We start from the raw sequence: 17,214 nt of genomic DNA, 5'->3' as shown, positions 1-17,214 counted from the left end.
GCTTGTTTCCATTTCCTGCCCTAAGGTGTAGTGCCAGAACAATGTGTTTTTACAGCAGTGCATATTTTATTGAATTCAGCCCTAAATCTGTGATGAAACAACGACAAGGCATGCTCATCATTCCAAAAGGTTAACTCCATCTAAAGTTGGATTTCCTATATTATGGAAATCTGAGAAACTCTATTTCTGACAGGAATCTGCAGACTTGGTGTTCATCTTTGACCTTCAACCTCTGGCAGAGTACTCCTTCCACTGTTGGCCACCAGCCACTGGTGATGTAACCATTTACAGGAAAGCTCTCTTCAAAAAGCCTTCCTTGGTATGTGTGTTTGACAGGGAGTCTCTAAACCTTGGTTTATTAGTTGGCTGGATATATTCGATATCTGCCATGTTGAACTGCAAATGAATATGGAAGGCTTAGTGTTATCTGAAGCTTAGGCTCCTGTTGAATACACACTGAGATTAATGTGTTTATACCATTGTGATGGATGAGATCTGAGCTGAGAGGGTGAGAGAGTTACAGGCTAGATGGGGTTTCGTTCATCCTTGTCATTTCAGAAACAGAGACTAAATTAGAAACAGACTAAATTAGATTTCAGAAACAGAGACTAAATTTGAAATTCATTACATAAAATCAATTGGTGGTGCAGTAAAGTTGTGTGTTTATTATACTGTTAATCCTCTACTGAACATATGTTTGCGAGTTGTGCTCGTGTCAATTTAGTTTTACATGACTTTTGATTATAAAAACTCAGCAAAAAAAGAAACGTCCTCTCACTGTCAACTGTGTTTATTTTCAGCAAACTTAACATGTGTAAAAATGTGTATGAACATAAGATTCAACAACTGAGACATAAGCTGAACAAGTTCCACAGACGTGTGATTAACAGAAATGGAATAACATGTCCCTGAACAAAGGGGGGGGGTCAAAATCAAAAGTAACAGTCAATATCTGGTGTGACCACCAGCTGCATTAAGTACTGCAGTGCATCTCTTCCTCATGGACTGCACCAGATTTTCCAGTTGCTGTGAGATGTTACCCCATTCTTCCACTAAGGCACCTGCAAGTTCCCGGACATTTCTGGGGGGAATGGCCCTAGCTCAATGGGACTGAGATCCATGCTCTTCGCTGGCCATGGCAGAACACTGACATTCCTGTCTTGCAGGAAATCACTCCCAGACGAGCAGTATGGCTGGTGGCATTGTCATGCTGGAGGGTCATGTCAGGATGAGCCTGCAGGAAGGGTACCAAATGAGGGAGGAGGATGTCTTCCCTGTAACGCACAGCATTGAGATTGCCTGGAATGACAACAAGCTCAGTCCGATGATGCTGTGACACACCGCCCCAGACCATGACGGACCCTCCACCTCCACATCGATCCCGCTCCAGAGTACAGGCCTCGGTGTAACTCTCATTCCTTCGACGATAAACACAAATCCGACCATCACCCCTGGTGAGACAAAACCGCGACTCGTCAGTGAAGAGCACTTTTTGCCAGTCCTGTCTGGTCCAGCGACGGTGGGTTTGTGCCCATAGGCGACGTTGTTGCCGGTGATGTCTGGTGAGGACCTGCCTTACAACAGGCCTACAAGCCCTCAGTCCAGCGCCTCTCAGCCTATTGCGGACAGTCTGGGCACTGATGGAGGGATTGTGCATTCCTGATGTAACTCGGGCAGTTGTTGCAATCCTGTACCTGTCCCGCAGGTGTGATGTTCGGATGTACCGATCCTGTGCAGGTGTTGTTACACATGGTCTGCCACTGCGAGGACAATTGGCTGTCCGTCCTGTCTCCCTGTAGCGCTGTCTTAGGCGTCTCATAGTACGGACATTGCAATTTATTGCCCTGGCCACATGTGCAGTCCTCATGCCTCCTTGCAGCATGCCTAAGGCACGTTCACGCAGATGAGCAGGGACCCTGGGCATCTTTCTTTTGGTGTTTTTCAGATTCAGTAGAAAGGCCTCTTTAGTGTCCTAAGTTTTCATAACTGTGACATTAATTGTCTTAACGACCGTTCCACAGGTGCATGTTCATTATTTGTTTATGGTTCATTGAACAAGCATGGGAAACAGTGTTTAAACCCTTTACAGTGAAGATCTGTGAAGTTATTGGGATTTTTACGAATTATCTTTGAAAGACTGGGTCCTGAAAAAGGGATGTTTCTTTTTTTGCTGAGTTTGACTTTGCAAGGGGTGAAATGACTAATGCTGTACTCTACTCTATATTAAATATTTTGTTAAATATATATATATATATTAAACACGAAAGGGACCTTTGTTCAACTTAAATATCTCCAATTGAAATACATGTAGGAAAAGTATTTACCTGGGGCATGTACAATGAGTGTACAAAACATTAGGAACTCTTCCCATGACAGAGACTGATCAGGTGAATCCAGGTGTGTCACGCCCTGACCATAGAGAGCTGTTTATTCTCTATGTTGGTTAGGTCGGGGTGTGATTAAGGGTGGGTTATCTAGGGGAATTAAATATCTATGTTGGCCTGAAATGGTTCCCAATCAGAGGCAGCTGTTTATCGTTGTCTCTGATTGGGGATCATATTTAGGTAGCCATTTCCCCATTGTATTTGTGGGATCTTGACTATGTTTGTGTGTGGTTGCTTTGTGCACTGCATGTAGCTTTACGTTCGTTTTGTATTTTGGTGTTTTTTTGGTGTCATTTAAATAAAAGAAAGATGTATGCCTACCACGCTGCACCTTGGTCCAATCCATCTCTAAACGAACGTGACGGAAGATCCCACCACCAAAGGACCAAGCAGCGTGGCCAGGAGGAGCAGACATCCTGGGCCCGGGAGAGAAAGGAGGATCAACGGCAACTCCGAAGTTCACGACCACAACTGAAGCCCGAGAGGCAGCTCCAAAAGAAAATAGGGGGGACACACGGGTTAGTCGGCGAAGCCGAGGGGCAAATCTGAGGACGAAGAGGAATATTGGGAGAGACTGAGCGAGGAGTATTGTGGGATAGTTGAGGGGAGTGATGAGGTAGAATGGATGGTTTGGTGTCTGGAGCAAGACAGTCGCCGCGAGGAGCGTGGGACCAGTCAGGCACCATGTTTTGCGGAGATACGCAATGTGTCTCCAGTGCGCATCCACAGCCCGGTGCGTTCTGTGCCAGCTCCTCGCACTTGCCGTGCGAAAGTGAGCATCCAGCCAGGACGGGTTGTGCCGGCTCAGCGCTCCTGGTCTCCAGTACGCCTCCTCGGTCCAGGATATCCTGCGCCGGCTCTACGCACTGTGTCGCCAGTGCGCCTTCACAGCCCAGTGCGTCCTGTGCCAGCTTCCCGCACTTGCCGGGCTAAAGTGAGCATCCAGCCAGGACGGGTTGTGCCAGCTCTATGCTCTAGACCTCCAGTGCGCCTCCACAGTCCACTGTGCCTCCTCCCCGCACTCGCCCTGAGGTTCGTGTCATCAGCCCGGTGCCACCTGTACCGGTCCCACGCATCAGGCCTCAAGTGCGCCTACACAGTCCAGTACGTCCTGTGCCGCCTCCCCGCACTCGCCGTGAGGTGCGTGTCATCAGCCCGGTGCCACCTGTACCGGTCCCACGCATCAGGCCTCCAGTGCGCCTCCACAGTATAGTACATCCTGTGCCTGCTCCTCGCGCTCGTCCTGAGGTGCGTGTCACCAGCCCGGTACCACCAGTGCCGGTCTCATGCACTAAGCTTCCGGCGACAGTTCCCAGTCCAGAGCTTCCAGCGACAGTTCCCAGTCCAGAGCTTCCGGCGACAGTTCCCAGTCCAGAGCTTCCGGCGACGTTTCACAGTCCGGAACCTCCTGAGACGGTCCACGGTCCGGAACCACCTGAGACGATCCGCGGTCCGGAGCCCACCAGCGACGGTCGGCGGTCCGGAGAGCTCCGTCGGTGGTCCGGAGAGCTCCGTCGGCGGTCCGGAGCCCCCCAGCGACGGTCGGCGGTCCGGAGCCATCCAGCGACGGTCGGCGGTCCGGAGCCCTCCAGCGACGGTCGGCGGTCCGGAGCCCTCCAGCGACGGTCGGCGGTCCGGAGCCATCCAGCGACGGTCGGTGGTACGGAGCCATCCAGCGACGGTCGGCGGTACGGAGCCATCCAGCGACGGTCGGCGGTACGGAGCATCCAGCGACGGTCGGCGGTACGGAGCCCCCTGCGACGGTCGGCGGTCCGGAGTCCCCCGGGCGACTATCTACGGTTCGGAGTCCCCCGGGCGACTATCTACGGTTCGGAGTCCCCCGGCGACGATCTAAGGTCCGGAGACCCCGGCGACGAACCACGGTCAACTATCTATGGTCCGGAGTCCCCGGCGACGAGCCACGGTCCGGAGCCTTCGGCGAAGATCCACGGTCCGGAGTCCCCGGCGACGATCTACGGTCCGGTTCCTCCGGGCGACGATCTACGGTCCGGTTCCTCCGGCGAAGATCCACGGTCCGGAGCCTCCGGCAACGATCCACGGTCCGGTTCCTCCAATGACGTATCCACAAGCGGAGTGGGTACTTCGCCCCGCACCGGAGCCGCCCCCGACGAAGTTGATGCCCACCCGGACAATGGTCACTTATTGAATCCTCTTCAATCGTGTTAAATCCATTTCAATCAGTGTAGATGAAGGAGAGGAGAAAGGTTAAAGAAGGATTTTTAAGCCTTGAGACATGGATTGTGTATGTGTGCCATTCAGAGGATGAATGGGCAAGACAAAACATGTAAGTCCCTTTTGAACGGGGTATGGTAGTAGGGGCCAGGCGCACCGGTTTGTGTCAAGAACTATACCGCTGCTGGGATTTTCACACTCGACAGTTTCCCGTGTGTATCAAGAATTGTCCACCACCCAAAGGACATCCAGCCAACTTGACACAACTGTGGGAAGCATTGGCGTCAACATGGTTCAGCATCCCTGTGGAACTCTTTCGACACCTTGTAGAGTCCATGCCCCAACGAATTGAGGCTGTTCTGAGGGCAAAAGGGTGGGGTGCAATTCAATATTAGGAAGGTGTTCCTCATGTTTTGTACACTCGGTGTATGTTCTTTCACATCCATTGACTTGCTTTGTGATTGCAGTCCCCTACTTCTTTCACATTTCTCTTAACCGCCCCAAAATGGGGATCACTCCTAAGAAAGATTTTGTGTGACAAATAAATGTATCATTGATGACAAACTATTGGGTTTTTAAATTCTATTTCCCACAAAGAAAAACAATGTAGTGGTGTCTGAGTTAATATTTTCTCTCATTTGCGCGTATCCATTTAAAGCAATGGCATGGTCCCTTTATCAAATTGCCCACAATTCAGAAAATCATGTGACTACTTCCCGCCTCTTTAGGAGGGATTAAATAGTCAATTTCTTCCATAAAAGTACAACTAAATGCCAATAGAGACAGAAATGTACAGCCAAAACACACAAGAACTGATTCAGAACATTTATCCCCATTCTAAAGATGTAGTGGCATTTCCCTCAGTTGGGTTGAACCGAGGCAGGGACCTAAAACAGACTCCAGGGCCCATATTCATAAAGAGTCTGAGTGGGAGTTCTCATCTTGGATCAGTTTTGATTATATGGACAGGGGGGGGGGCAGATCCTAGATCAGCACTCCTACTCATTTTAGTCAAAATATGAGCCAAAATACTTTGCAATTATTTCTGCTAGTGTATAAATGTCAAGTTGCCAGAATAGCAGTACTTTAATTAATGTCATTTCAGAATCTGGTAAATTATTGGAATTTAACCATTTCTTGACCGCTTAAGTGAAGGTGATCTCTGTGTTTTGAATGCAATAACCAAGACTATTATTTGAGCAAAAAAATATATAATCTTGGAAGTAAGAGTTTGCTTTTGTCAGAGAAAGCATTTATAACTTTAAGTTGTCAGCCCTTTTTGTGTCTGGAAGGATGTGTTGGGCTTGCTGGCAACTGAAGGATTGCAAATTCTAGGACAGTAAACGGATAAGGTTCTTGAATTGCCTTTGGGCAAAGTCATCTAAGATCAAAAATGTTTTTCAACAAGTTCCCATTTGGTTTTTGCTTGAATGAAATAAACTCAAGCTCAGGAATGACACCAGTGGATTAAACTAAACATTGAATTTAAGTCTTAACCACCAAGTCTTCAAACAGGTATTGGATTCACATTTCACCTAGCGGGCCTACATTTCAAATGAGCTGAGTGAAAATATGGATTCCAAGACTGCCACTGGGGAAATGCAGTATCCCAAGTATATCATTTTTTGGCCAGTGGAAGGAGAAACTGACGTTAGTTATACAATGCCTGCAACATTGTTATTCTGAGGACTAAATCTTGGTTTAAGCATTGTCTGCACACTGTTACATGCTTCGTGGTCATAATAAAAAAAATTCTGTCAAGGAACTTGGTATTGGCCATGGACTGACAGCCGAGGCACCTGTGCATGCTCAAAGATCTGCTTCAGGTAAATATATCTTACCGTACCCAAACCCCAAGCTAGTTTTTACTTATGGGAAACAGAGGGAAACATGTCTGTAGAGAACCATCACCAGCTGCATTGTGGAGATATTGAAGGAAAGAATCCCTGTGTAAACCAAGCCTACTTTAATCTCCATCTTTGGCCCCCATTTAAAGGGAATGACAAAAACCCTTAATTTGCTTATACTTGATTTAAACCATGAGACAATGGTATTTTGTGGGGGGAAATGTAGTAATCTTGCACTGGTGGATTGAATTGTGGCAAATCAAACAAGTATTACTGTTTAATGTTTAGTGGGGCAGGTCTCTTTCTGGTTCTTTCCTGTTCCACCATCGTCTGCAACAAATCATAATTTTACCAAGTCCCTGTATTGTTTTCCTTTGTTATGTTTTGTTATGATATTAAGATAGCTTATTTTCAGCCTCCCTCAAATTGTTATAACAAAATTACATCATGACATATCCAAATCCCACAACATCAACTATTGGTTATTTTTGTCCCAAGGTCAAAAGCTCCTGTCTCTATTGATGTCTATGTTTCAAATCTAGCTAGTGCCATACAGGGAAGACTGTGGTTATCACAGTTTTGCTCTTACCTGTATTACGAAGGCTCTCAATGGCACTTACAGTCAGGAGGACAGGAAGATTATACATATTATTATTATCATCAATACAATATTTAATAAAATAATCTGTACAAAAAAACAGGTGAACAGAAAATGAAGATAAAGTGTGCTTACATATTATTTTTCAAATATATACTACTATAAGATATTTCCAAAAGAGAAAAGAGCTGTTTACAGTTAATTTACAATGACATTATTTACAGACCTTTATAACCCATAGAATACATACATACACACAGTGCACTTTACATGAACACATGTAGAACTAATGGCCGTCTAACGGTTAAATCTCAAACATTTCCCTTCTCAACAAAATAGCTTTTACTTGTACTATAATCCTCCTACATGTCTTTCATACAATTTGTGTTTGTGAACTTCATATGGGTTTTTGCCAGAAAGCAAATGCTCTCTTGTTCAAAAAAGGAGGGGAAAGAAAGGGAAAGGCTACCTTTTTCCGAATTTCCCTTTCAAAGAATGGGGAAGACTGCATATTTGAATAGGTAGGAGCAAAATGATGGGGAAATACACGTTGCATAGATGTTAAGTACTGGGCATTTCATATCAGAATCTCACTTCAATAATGAATAAATGTGCTTACAAAAAAAAGATGTCAGTGTTAACAGATACTAACTTTAACATTGCTAGATCAAGCTGCAACTGATAATATGGTTAAATTAGAATTAAGCATGCAGATCTCGAGACAGAATGCAGTCATACATTCACAGCAACACGTTGTAGTCTCGAAACAACATCCATCCTAACCATTGCACAGCTTTCACCTTTTTTTGCCTTAGGCTTAGAGTCTGTGATTTTGAGGCATTTTTCCCCAAAGATTTCCACAACACTCCACACACTCAAAGCACATCCCAACATGTGTCAATTGTTCTTGGCAAAATTGCTCAATCTTTGTCAAGTTGAATGGTGATCATTGATTTACAGCCACAGATTTTCAAGCAGATTTAAGTTTAGTCACAGTCACAAAATGTGCAACTATATGTGACAACTGTGCAGGGTGTGAATACTATTTCAAGACAGTGGACGTGCTAAGACAAGCTTGCTGAAGTAAACATGCAATGAAGTATGGAACAATCCAATCACTGCCTTGTCCTGACATTTTTATGAAAATGTGTTTGGCATGATGATTCACAAAGAAACAGAAAAAAGCAATTGTACAAAGTAGTTGTAATAGGACATGGATACAAGCAAAGCAGACACATAGAAATGTTTCTGATATCAAGGCACAGCATACCAGAGGAGCTACTCTCTGGACCACATTAGCTTTTGGGATTTATTTTCTGCCTGACACTTTTGTTTAATTATCCTTTGCCATATTTATGTAATTTAGATCAAGTGTATACACGCTAATCAAGAAGCTTCTATGGTAACTGTTTTCCACTGAGCAGAATGTCACTGCAGTTGAAACTATCTTCAAAAAGGAGAGTAACTCTTTTTTGAAAATGCGAACTGTGACTATCAGCGAAAATAGTAACCACTTTTCTTAGAAAATGTGTACAATAGGGGAGTTTACAGGAAGTTATATCATTACGCCCCCTTTTTATTTGACTAATGTTTGAATTGTATTAAACATTTATAGAAATTATGGCAAATTGATGGAAACTTTGCTATTGTTCAATGTCTGTTAGGTGATATCAATTATGTTGGGGGAGCTGTATTATCTGCCTCCTGGAGATTGTGCCACTGAATTTCCTCTGCTGTTTGAAAATAAACCACAAGCAGAGATTTTCTTGCGGTCGGTTTGTTTTTGAGCATAGTCCTTAGTTCAAAATGCCAATATAGTCATTTTAGATGGATTTGTTTAATTCATAAAGAACCAAATCGGTTGAACATAATCGTGAAAGAAAACCGTAAAAAATAAACAATCTCTGGTTTGGATGAAAAAATGTAGAACAAAATGCAAGAAAGCTGCTTTGGATTTTGGTTAGAAAGTAAATGAAATATTTTGACAAACATAATTTCAAACAAAAGCAGCAAACGCTCAAATATGATATTAGTACATTACGTTTGACTCACATATTGTATATCAGTACAAATACTCCCCATACATAGAAATGCAGTCTTTAGTCAAAGTATCACCTATTTTGCCGTTTGTGCAAAAAGATGGAAATATATCTACTTCAAGAAAATAATCTATAGATCTCAATACACCAGGCTAGGGTCATGCAGAAGGGTTCGCTAATCTCAAATTAAATTCAAGAAATTGAGTTTAACTTGGAATGACAGGAAATATAATTCAATTTAAACTGAGACTCAGTGATATGACGTTACCACAAACAGCGTAGCAACCAAAGCGTTCACGAGAGAGTTTAAAGCAAAAGGCTTTTACCAATACTATGAAACATCTGCGCAAGAGTTCTCTCTTGGGGACATCACATATGACCTGTGCCTAGTTTACTCATTGCAAGTAGTTTTGTTTCCTATGTCTTGAATGTGCATATTTATTTACCTTGTGTTAATGTGATTCATCTGGGATTTGTGAAATAATATACAGTGGGGAGTTTAAGCAGGTGTTAACTTACGTCTTGCCGTGATACCTACGTTTGGAATGACAATGAACAAACACGGCATCGAAGAGTTGGCTAAAGCACAAACATATCTGGACCACCAGGCTAATATGCAAGTAGAGTGAACTGAAAAATAAAACTCAATAAGTGAAAATGACATCCAAAGACCAACACACGTATCTGTTTGATCAATATTATTTTGCAAAATCATGTGCTCTTATAATTCAGTACCTGAAGTGCTAAAAAGTGAATTTCAATATTCCATTTCACTGACTAACAAGGAATTCCTATGGACATTATAGCCTATTTTGTCTGTGCTGTTTACAGGGAGTTGAATCGCCATTTCAATCTCAAGTGATCATGGGATCTGCTTGTTTAAGTCATATACATTACCAGCTGTAGTACATAGCCTACCCTGACAAAATCTAACTTTTCTCAGTTGCAAGAAATAATAAATCAGTCTTCGTGCCATAAAAATAAATTTCAAATTCTCCATGTCGCCTGTTAAATATTCCATATCATATACCTTGGATCTTTGCATAGTAATGATCTATGTAATGACATAGAGTGCATATAAGCAAATGCATGGTGACACACAGCTACTGATGGAAGTTAGCTGTGTAAATGGGACCCTTACCATACCCCTAACTAAAGATCACTGTTCCTTCGGCTGATAGACAGAGGTTTTCTACAGCAGATAACTGTTAGCTTATCTGTTAGCTGTTTCAACTCTCTAGAGACAGCAGGAGCGGTAGAGATACTCTCAATGATCGGCTATGAAAAGCCAACTGACATTTACTCCTGAGGTGCTGACCTGTTGCACCCTCGACAACTGCTGTGATTATTATTTGACCATGCTGGTCATTTATGAACATTTGAACATCTGGGCCATGTTCTGTTATAATCTCCACCCGGCACAGCCAGAAGAGGACTGGCCACCCCTCATAGCCTGGTTCCTCTCTAGGTTTCTTCCTAGGTTTTGGCTTTTGGGAGTTTTTCCTAACCACTGTGCTTCTATACCTGCATTGCTTGCTGTTTGTGGTCTTAGGCTGGGTTTCTGTACAGCACTTTGAGATATCAGCTGATGTAAGAAGGGCTATATAAATACATTTGATTTGATTTGATAACTCCAGAAAATGGGTGACGTTCTCTGTCCTGCTGAAAAGATTAATAATAATATCCAGGTTGCTCACAACACCAAGCGCAGCATTTATCTAAAAAACTATATTTTAACCATGTCCAAGAGATGACGGTAGTGTCTTAAGTAAGAAGTGTGTAGGCTATGTGCTGCAATTGCAAACTGCAATATACAAAAGTCCTTTTTGATTGTGTCCTCCCATACATTTGAAATTTTGTTTTTTTGGTAAGAGCAAGCACAATGGGAGCAGTTTATTGGACAGATGTCTTGTGAGATGTTATAATTTACTTAATGTTATTTTGAGTTTTCCATATAGGCACACAAATGTACTCTAACACTGTTATCATAACGCTATAAATCTGGGCTTGTTATTCATCCCAACAAATTCTGTCTGCTGCTCAGTAAATTCAAAGCTAGGGCTGATGTTTTATACACTACTAAAGCAGTGTTCTAGAACCAAAGTCAGAAGCATAGCAGACATTTACTGAAGTTGACAGCATCGAACAACATGCAGAGCCATGGGGACAGAGAGAGAGAGACTAGAGAGAGCCAGAGCATGTTATGAGTAAAAAAAAATGCTAAAGAGCTCAAGAAATAAAATGGCAGCTCAATGACACGTTTTTCATAAATTAAGCAGCAAATAAGATTATGTTCCCCTTAAGCAGAGGCAGATCAGTAATGAGCATACTTGTCTGTACTTTTTTCAACAAATCACAAAATACAGCTGGTTTAGGGGGAAGAGATAGGGGGAGGCGAGTGTTAAGAAGCGCTTTAAACCACCAACGTATTTTCCCACAAAACAATCAGACTCCGCTCTTTGCAAGCACCAGTCCAAAATTCCAGAATGACGAGACTAGCGCCACGCAAGACTTGCACCACCACCCCTATCTGTTGCCATGCTACCTGCAGCCACAGCTCTCCACCACCATGTCCTCATACTGCTTGTAGACCACATTGTTGCCAGAGTCAATGTAGAGGATGCTGATGGGGCTGAGTTTGGAGGGGACACAGCAGCTGGGCGGGCTGGATTCAGGGTCCATAGAATTCATAAGTGTCTGAATGATGGCATGATTCGTAGGCTCCAGGTGTGAGCGCAGCGGAAAGTCGCACACGCCCTCACAGTGGTGCGCCTCATAATCCAGCGGTGCGATGATCCAGTCGTCCCAGCCCAACTCCTTGAAGTTGACATGGAGCGGCCTACGGCTGCAGCGAGTCTTCCTGCGCCCCCCGCCTCCACCGCCCCTTCCTCCTCCTCCTCCAACACCACCTCCCCCTCCTCCCCCACCAGCTCCGCCTATAGATCGGCCGGTGAGGGCAGTCCGGCGTTGGCGTCGCCTGGGTAGGTGACCAATCACGTCACCAGAGAGGTCCGAAGGGTCCAGAAAACCCAAGTCTCTTCGCACTGCCTTCATCTGCTCCCTGATCTCCTTGAACAGGTTCTCTTTCCTGCGGGTGCGAGAAAAAGCCACCAGCAAGGCCCTCTCCTGGGGCTGCCGAGACCGGCGTCCCAGCCCTACTGTAAGAGGGTTGGCTGCCTCTTTGGTCAACTCCGAAACAACCAGCAGGTCAAAGCAGGCCACGAGGAGGTCATTGCCCGCTGCTGTCCTGTGGCTCCTCCACCGAGCTTTCACGCTGGCCCACACGTCAAAGATATCCCATTTCGGAGGCTCGCGGTCCAGAACGTCGACTGTCCTGGAGTCCAGCAGCCGTCTCCCAGAGTTCCCCTTAGAGGAACATGTGTAGAGGAGGAGGCGATAAAGGTTCCTGCCCCATGTCAGCATAGGGAGGCGATCCAGCGGTGGCTTTCTCAGGATCCTCAGTTCTGCCTCCACGATCTCATCTGTCCTGGACAGGCTGGAGAGGTCGAAGAGATAGCGCTGGCCACTTCCCCAGGAGGAGGGATCTGTAGGGGAAGAAAACACAGGCTAGTCATTTGAATCTCACACCAACACATACACAGTTATTAAAACACAGTTACTCAAAAAGAGGGTGGTAAACGAAATCAAGCACTGGACGTCAACCGACTTAAATCTCTTTGAGTGTCTGTGACCATATGTAAACAAGTATTCAACGTTTGGCAGAAACGCCCCTTTGGTCAATTGCAGTGGCTTTCTAAGGTGGACAGAAAGCATGCGGCCATGAAGTGCTGTCTGTGTGTGTCCCCCTTGGTGGGAATACTGTTTGGGCCTGAATCGCCTGAGTCCACATGCAAGCAACAGAGCTGACGAAAGCCGCAGGAGCAGGCCAGGAGGAAAGCACTTGGCTGACCTCTAGTCAGGCCCAAGCCCTTGGCAGAATGCACTAATTACACTGATTGAGTGAGCGGAGGGCTTGGCGAGACACTGGAGAAATTTAAACTGAAGTGGCCTCAACTCCCTCTCTTCCTCTGTCCATAGTTATACATTTCAGAGTGGTGGCTTTCAAGATTTTAACACACCAAAGTGATGGGAATGTAATGTAAGTTTAGTGTAATGTTCGGATTTCATAACGTTCTGGGTGCACATACAGCTGTAATCCACAAACAGATAGCGACCTGGCACTCACCTCCTGATGAGGTATCACATACATGAAAAGGAAAGACAGTAGAATCTTTAAATCATTTCTATGCATCTCTAATGTGTTAGTCAAGTCCACGTCCTCCTCTCCGCTGATAATTTAAATAGGCACGTAACAGCTATTCACAGTATATCAGCCATACCACAGTTGCAACCATGAGATGTGGAAGTGGGGAAAGCTTGCTAAGAGGGAACAGACTGTTTCAAAAGTTTTGATGTTGACATCCAGCCCAAGCATGAGGTCCTGAGATACAGTGCAACCTGAGGACAAAACCACAGTTCCATGGTAAAACATGAAGGGACTTTCTTCTCCAATACAGATGAGTACCATAAGTATCCAAGGCCAGATTGTGGCATCATGTCATCGATGCATTATTGAAGGGACCTCAAAATAAAACATAATTGTGCACAGTGAGGCTCCTGCTGGAACAGAACACACAAGTCTTTGGTGAATGCAGAGGATCTGTAACCGTTGTCCCCCTGTGAGAAAGACCAGCCAGGCAGGCTTAAGTGAAATACCCAGACAATGAAAGGTGAAGGGAGCAGGACTATCCTAGCAAATATCCGCTTGCTAGACAAAACAATGACATAACCCAGACAATGCTGTAGTCTCAGTTTATAAAAGATGAACCTGGATTCTTTTCATCCCTTCTGTGTTTACATGTACCTGAGGTGAACTTGCTCTCAGAGTTTTATTGGGTCAAGTGAATAGGAAAATCATTGCAATACATTCAAAATCACATGCAGGTGCACATTGACCCCCCCCCCCCCAAAAATAGATGGAACTAAATGATATCAATAAAAAAACTATAAGATTGTTGTAATACCAATCGCTGACTCTGAAACAAAAATACAAGAAATGACTCTTCAGGGATATAAAATTATAGTTATTGTATCATTGATGCATTTAAATTATATTGCGTCAAGACAGAAAAGATATTCATGCCTTTTATGGAATCTACCTGCACTTTTACCTCCTAATTTTGTTTGATAATTAAAACAAGTTTGGAATCCTCAAAAAGACAATGTAAATGGCTGAACTCCTTTGAAAAGAATAACACATTACTTAACACACAGTATAACATGTTTAGAGAGGGAGTAGAGAAATAATTATTTTCCACAGGTCCCTACAAACAAAAATTCTAATAATCGTTGTTGTTGTTATAATTATAGTTTTCATTATTGTTGTTGTTGTCATTTATAGGTTTAAATTATCCTTAAACATTGTTATTTATATTACATACAAATGTATTCCGAGTCCTGACTAACAAAAATGCACAATAGCCCAATAGAAAACAATAGTTTGGGATATACTGTAGTTAAGGGATACGTGTGTTTTGGACATAGCTAGTTTAGTGACTTGTTCTTGCAATAAAATGTTATGGAATAGGCCTACTGAAACAGTATATTTATTAAAACAAATATTCTGTGACAATCTTTGAACACCAGTTTTAAATTACATGTATCTTTTTTATCAGCAACACCTGGACTGGGGGAAAGCAGGCCTTTTCCAAGTGTTTAGCTCAAGGTGCCAGTGAGGTTTATACATCGCAGATGTTGGAAATCGGAGACATTTGCCTACATATTTAGTTGGAAGTATTTCGAGTATTTCCCAAATAAATGTGAAACAAATGTACTATACCGTCCCAAATAATGTTTCATTCGTAGCCTACATAACTTTCGACTTTTCAATAAGTCATTGTTGTCGGAATGTTTAGGCCTATAGGAGCGCATTTGAAATTAATGCATTCATAAATAATGGATGCTGAAGAAGGAAATTGTCAAGCAATTCGCTGTTAGGGTTTTTTAAAGATATTGCCATTTATGTTTTTTGAATGATGAGTTGCGATTTTAATGAATTAATAAATGAATTACTATATGGAGAAAAAAAGTTAATCCTATGACATTTTTGTAAATATACCCAAAGCACTTGTTGCATGTTGCCTTTGCAGTCTCGTATTTACCATATCCTTTTCCAACATGGGCTAGTCCACATAGGCTGAGCTATAATACAGCAAATGGCACTGTAGATATTTGGATAACTGATTGATTGTAGGTTAACCAATTAATCACAAATAACTTATTAAATGCAGTATAAACAGCTACATGAATAGCCTTCATACCCAGAATAAATGACAACCACCATGGTTAACAGTCTACCTCGAGTAATAATAATAAGCCTAGGCTACTGATATCACTTTCACCCACCTTTTCCTTGATCCACGAAACTGGTCACCGTGTTGGCGTGTCTTGCGGAGCGAGGAACACTGCTGTTAAGACCTCTTCTCTCTATTTCAGAGAGTGTCCTGTATAGTGATACCATATAGTCATGGGGGACGATAGTATCATTTATCGGAGGGTCTTTCCTGGACACCGCGGTCGGCTTTCTCCGACTCTGCTCATCCAGATGTGAAACAAGCCCGTTATCATCTGCGCTAGAGGGGTACTGCAATGATCCAAGTACCGCTGCCTCCATAATATTCCCAAAGCACAGGGAAAACCATAGCAAAGGAGCAGCAGCCCTAATAGGATCCATTTTCAGTGGTCTATAGCTGTAAATGAGAAAGTTGGACGGGTTTGATTACTTTGGAAACTCCCCTTTGCTCTTTAGATTGTGTTAATATCATGGATTTGGCTGACACTGAGTGGCTACATTGTCTTCTCTGTTGTACTGTGTTCAACCATACGCCCCTAGCGAGGAGCAGCAATTGTAAGCTACCTTTTAAATCAAGATGCTTGTGTCTCCCCTGTTCTTTCCCCAGACAAAGTGATGAGCTACTCATATTTGGTAACACTTTATATTAATAAGGTAGGTAGGTCTAGGATATATTGAATCTATAAACTGTTAATAAATCGTGTATATTGGGTTTATTAATAGTTTATGAACCTGTAAGATACATTGGTAGATTTTTGTTGTTGTTGCCAAATAGCAGTAGCCTAGTGTTAAAGTACTTAAGTAAAAATACTTTAAAGTACTGCTTAAGTATTTATTTTTTGGTATCTGTACTTTTCTTTACTATTTATGTTTTTGAGTACTTTTACTTCACTACATGCCTGAAGACAATCATGTACTTCTTACTCCATACATTTTCCCTGACACCCAAAAGTCCCCCTTACATTTTTAATGCATAGCAGGACTGGAATTCACGCAGTAATCAAGAGAACATACCTGGTCATCCCTACTGCCTCTGATCTGGCGGACTCATGCAACACAAATGTTTAATTTGTAAATTATGTCTGAGTGTTTGAGTGTGCCTCTGGCTATCCCTAAATTAAATAGATTTGCTTAATATAAGGAATTTGAAACGATTTATACTTTTGATACATAAGTATATTTTAGCAATTACATTTACTTTTGATACTTAAGTATATTTAAAACCAAATACTTTTAGACTTTTACTTAGTATTTTACTGGGTGACTTTCCCTTTTACTTGAGTCGTTTTTTATTAAGGTATCTTTACTTTTACTCAAGTATGACAATTGGGTACTTTTTCCTCCACTGCCAAATAGTGAGCTTATGAATGCACTGTAGCCTATTGATTAATAACCTGTTATTATTTCCAGTGCACGCAGCTAATGAACATGTATTCGTTTATTTATAGATGTATAAATATATAGACTTAACTAATAATTGTTAGGTCTATGGGCCTATACTGAAACTATTTTACATAAGCCTAATTTCAATGTAAATAGTTACCAATTTTCAGTTATTTATAAATGCTGGCATATGTATTGGAGAGGAAAATTACCCATAAATATTCTGATCTATTTTGCGCGAAATTCAGTAGGCCTGTTAATAGAAACAGCCGCAGTTAACATACACAACAATATAACAACTTTGTAGGCCTTGTTACTGCCTTCGTTTTTCCACATACAGTGCATTCTGGAAAGTATTCAGACTCCTTCCCTTTTTCCATATTTTGTTATATTACAGCCTTATTAAAACATTTATTAA

The 17,214-nt window shown here is 42.8% G+C and overlaps 1 protein-coding gene across 1 annotated transcript; it reads right to left on the bottom strand.

The window, feature by feature from the left end:
* Positions 1-7,128: 7,128 nt before the first annotated feature.
* On the bottom strand, positions 7,129-15,846 carry LOC111963396 (growth/differentiation factor 6-A-like). The gene is made up of 2 exons (XM_023986813.2): positions 15,467-15,846; positions 7,129-12,606 (listed from the first exon to the last, which is right to left on the bottom strand). Exons 1-2 carry the CDS (start codon positions 15,792-15,794, stop codon positions 11,603-11,605), a joined length of 1,332 nt encoding a protein of 443 aa, XP_023842581.1. The 5' UTR covers positions 15,795-15,846; the 3' UTR covers positions 7,129-11,602.
* Positions 15,847-17,214: the final 1,368 nt, after the last annotated feature.

Source organism: Salvelinus sp. IW2-2015, linkage group LG4q.2 (genome assembly GCF_002910315.2).
Source record: "Salvelinus sp. IW2-2015 linkage group LG4q.2, ASM291031v2, whole genome shotgun sequence".
Classification (NCBI taxonomy): domain Eukaryota; kingdom Metazoa; phylum Chordata; class Actinopteri; order Salmoniformes; family Salmonidae; genus Salvelinus; species Salvelinus sp. IW2-2015.
The sequence above is the reverse complement of the archived record's forward strand: the minus strand, read 5'-3'. Positions and strand labels throughout refer to the sequence as shown.

Coding starts and splice junctions, on each gene's coding strand:
- LOC111963396 (XM_023986813.2), bottom strand. CDS start 15,794: ATGGATCCTATTAGGGCTGCTGCTCCTTTGCTATGGTTTTCCCTGTGC. Junction 12,607..15,466: donor TTTCGTGGATCAAGGAAAAG/GTGGGTGAAAGT, acceptor CTTCCCCTACAG/ATCCCTCCTCCTGGGGAAGT.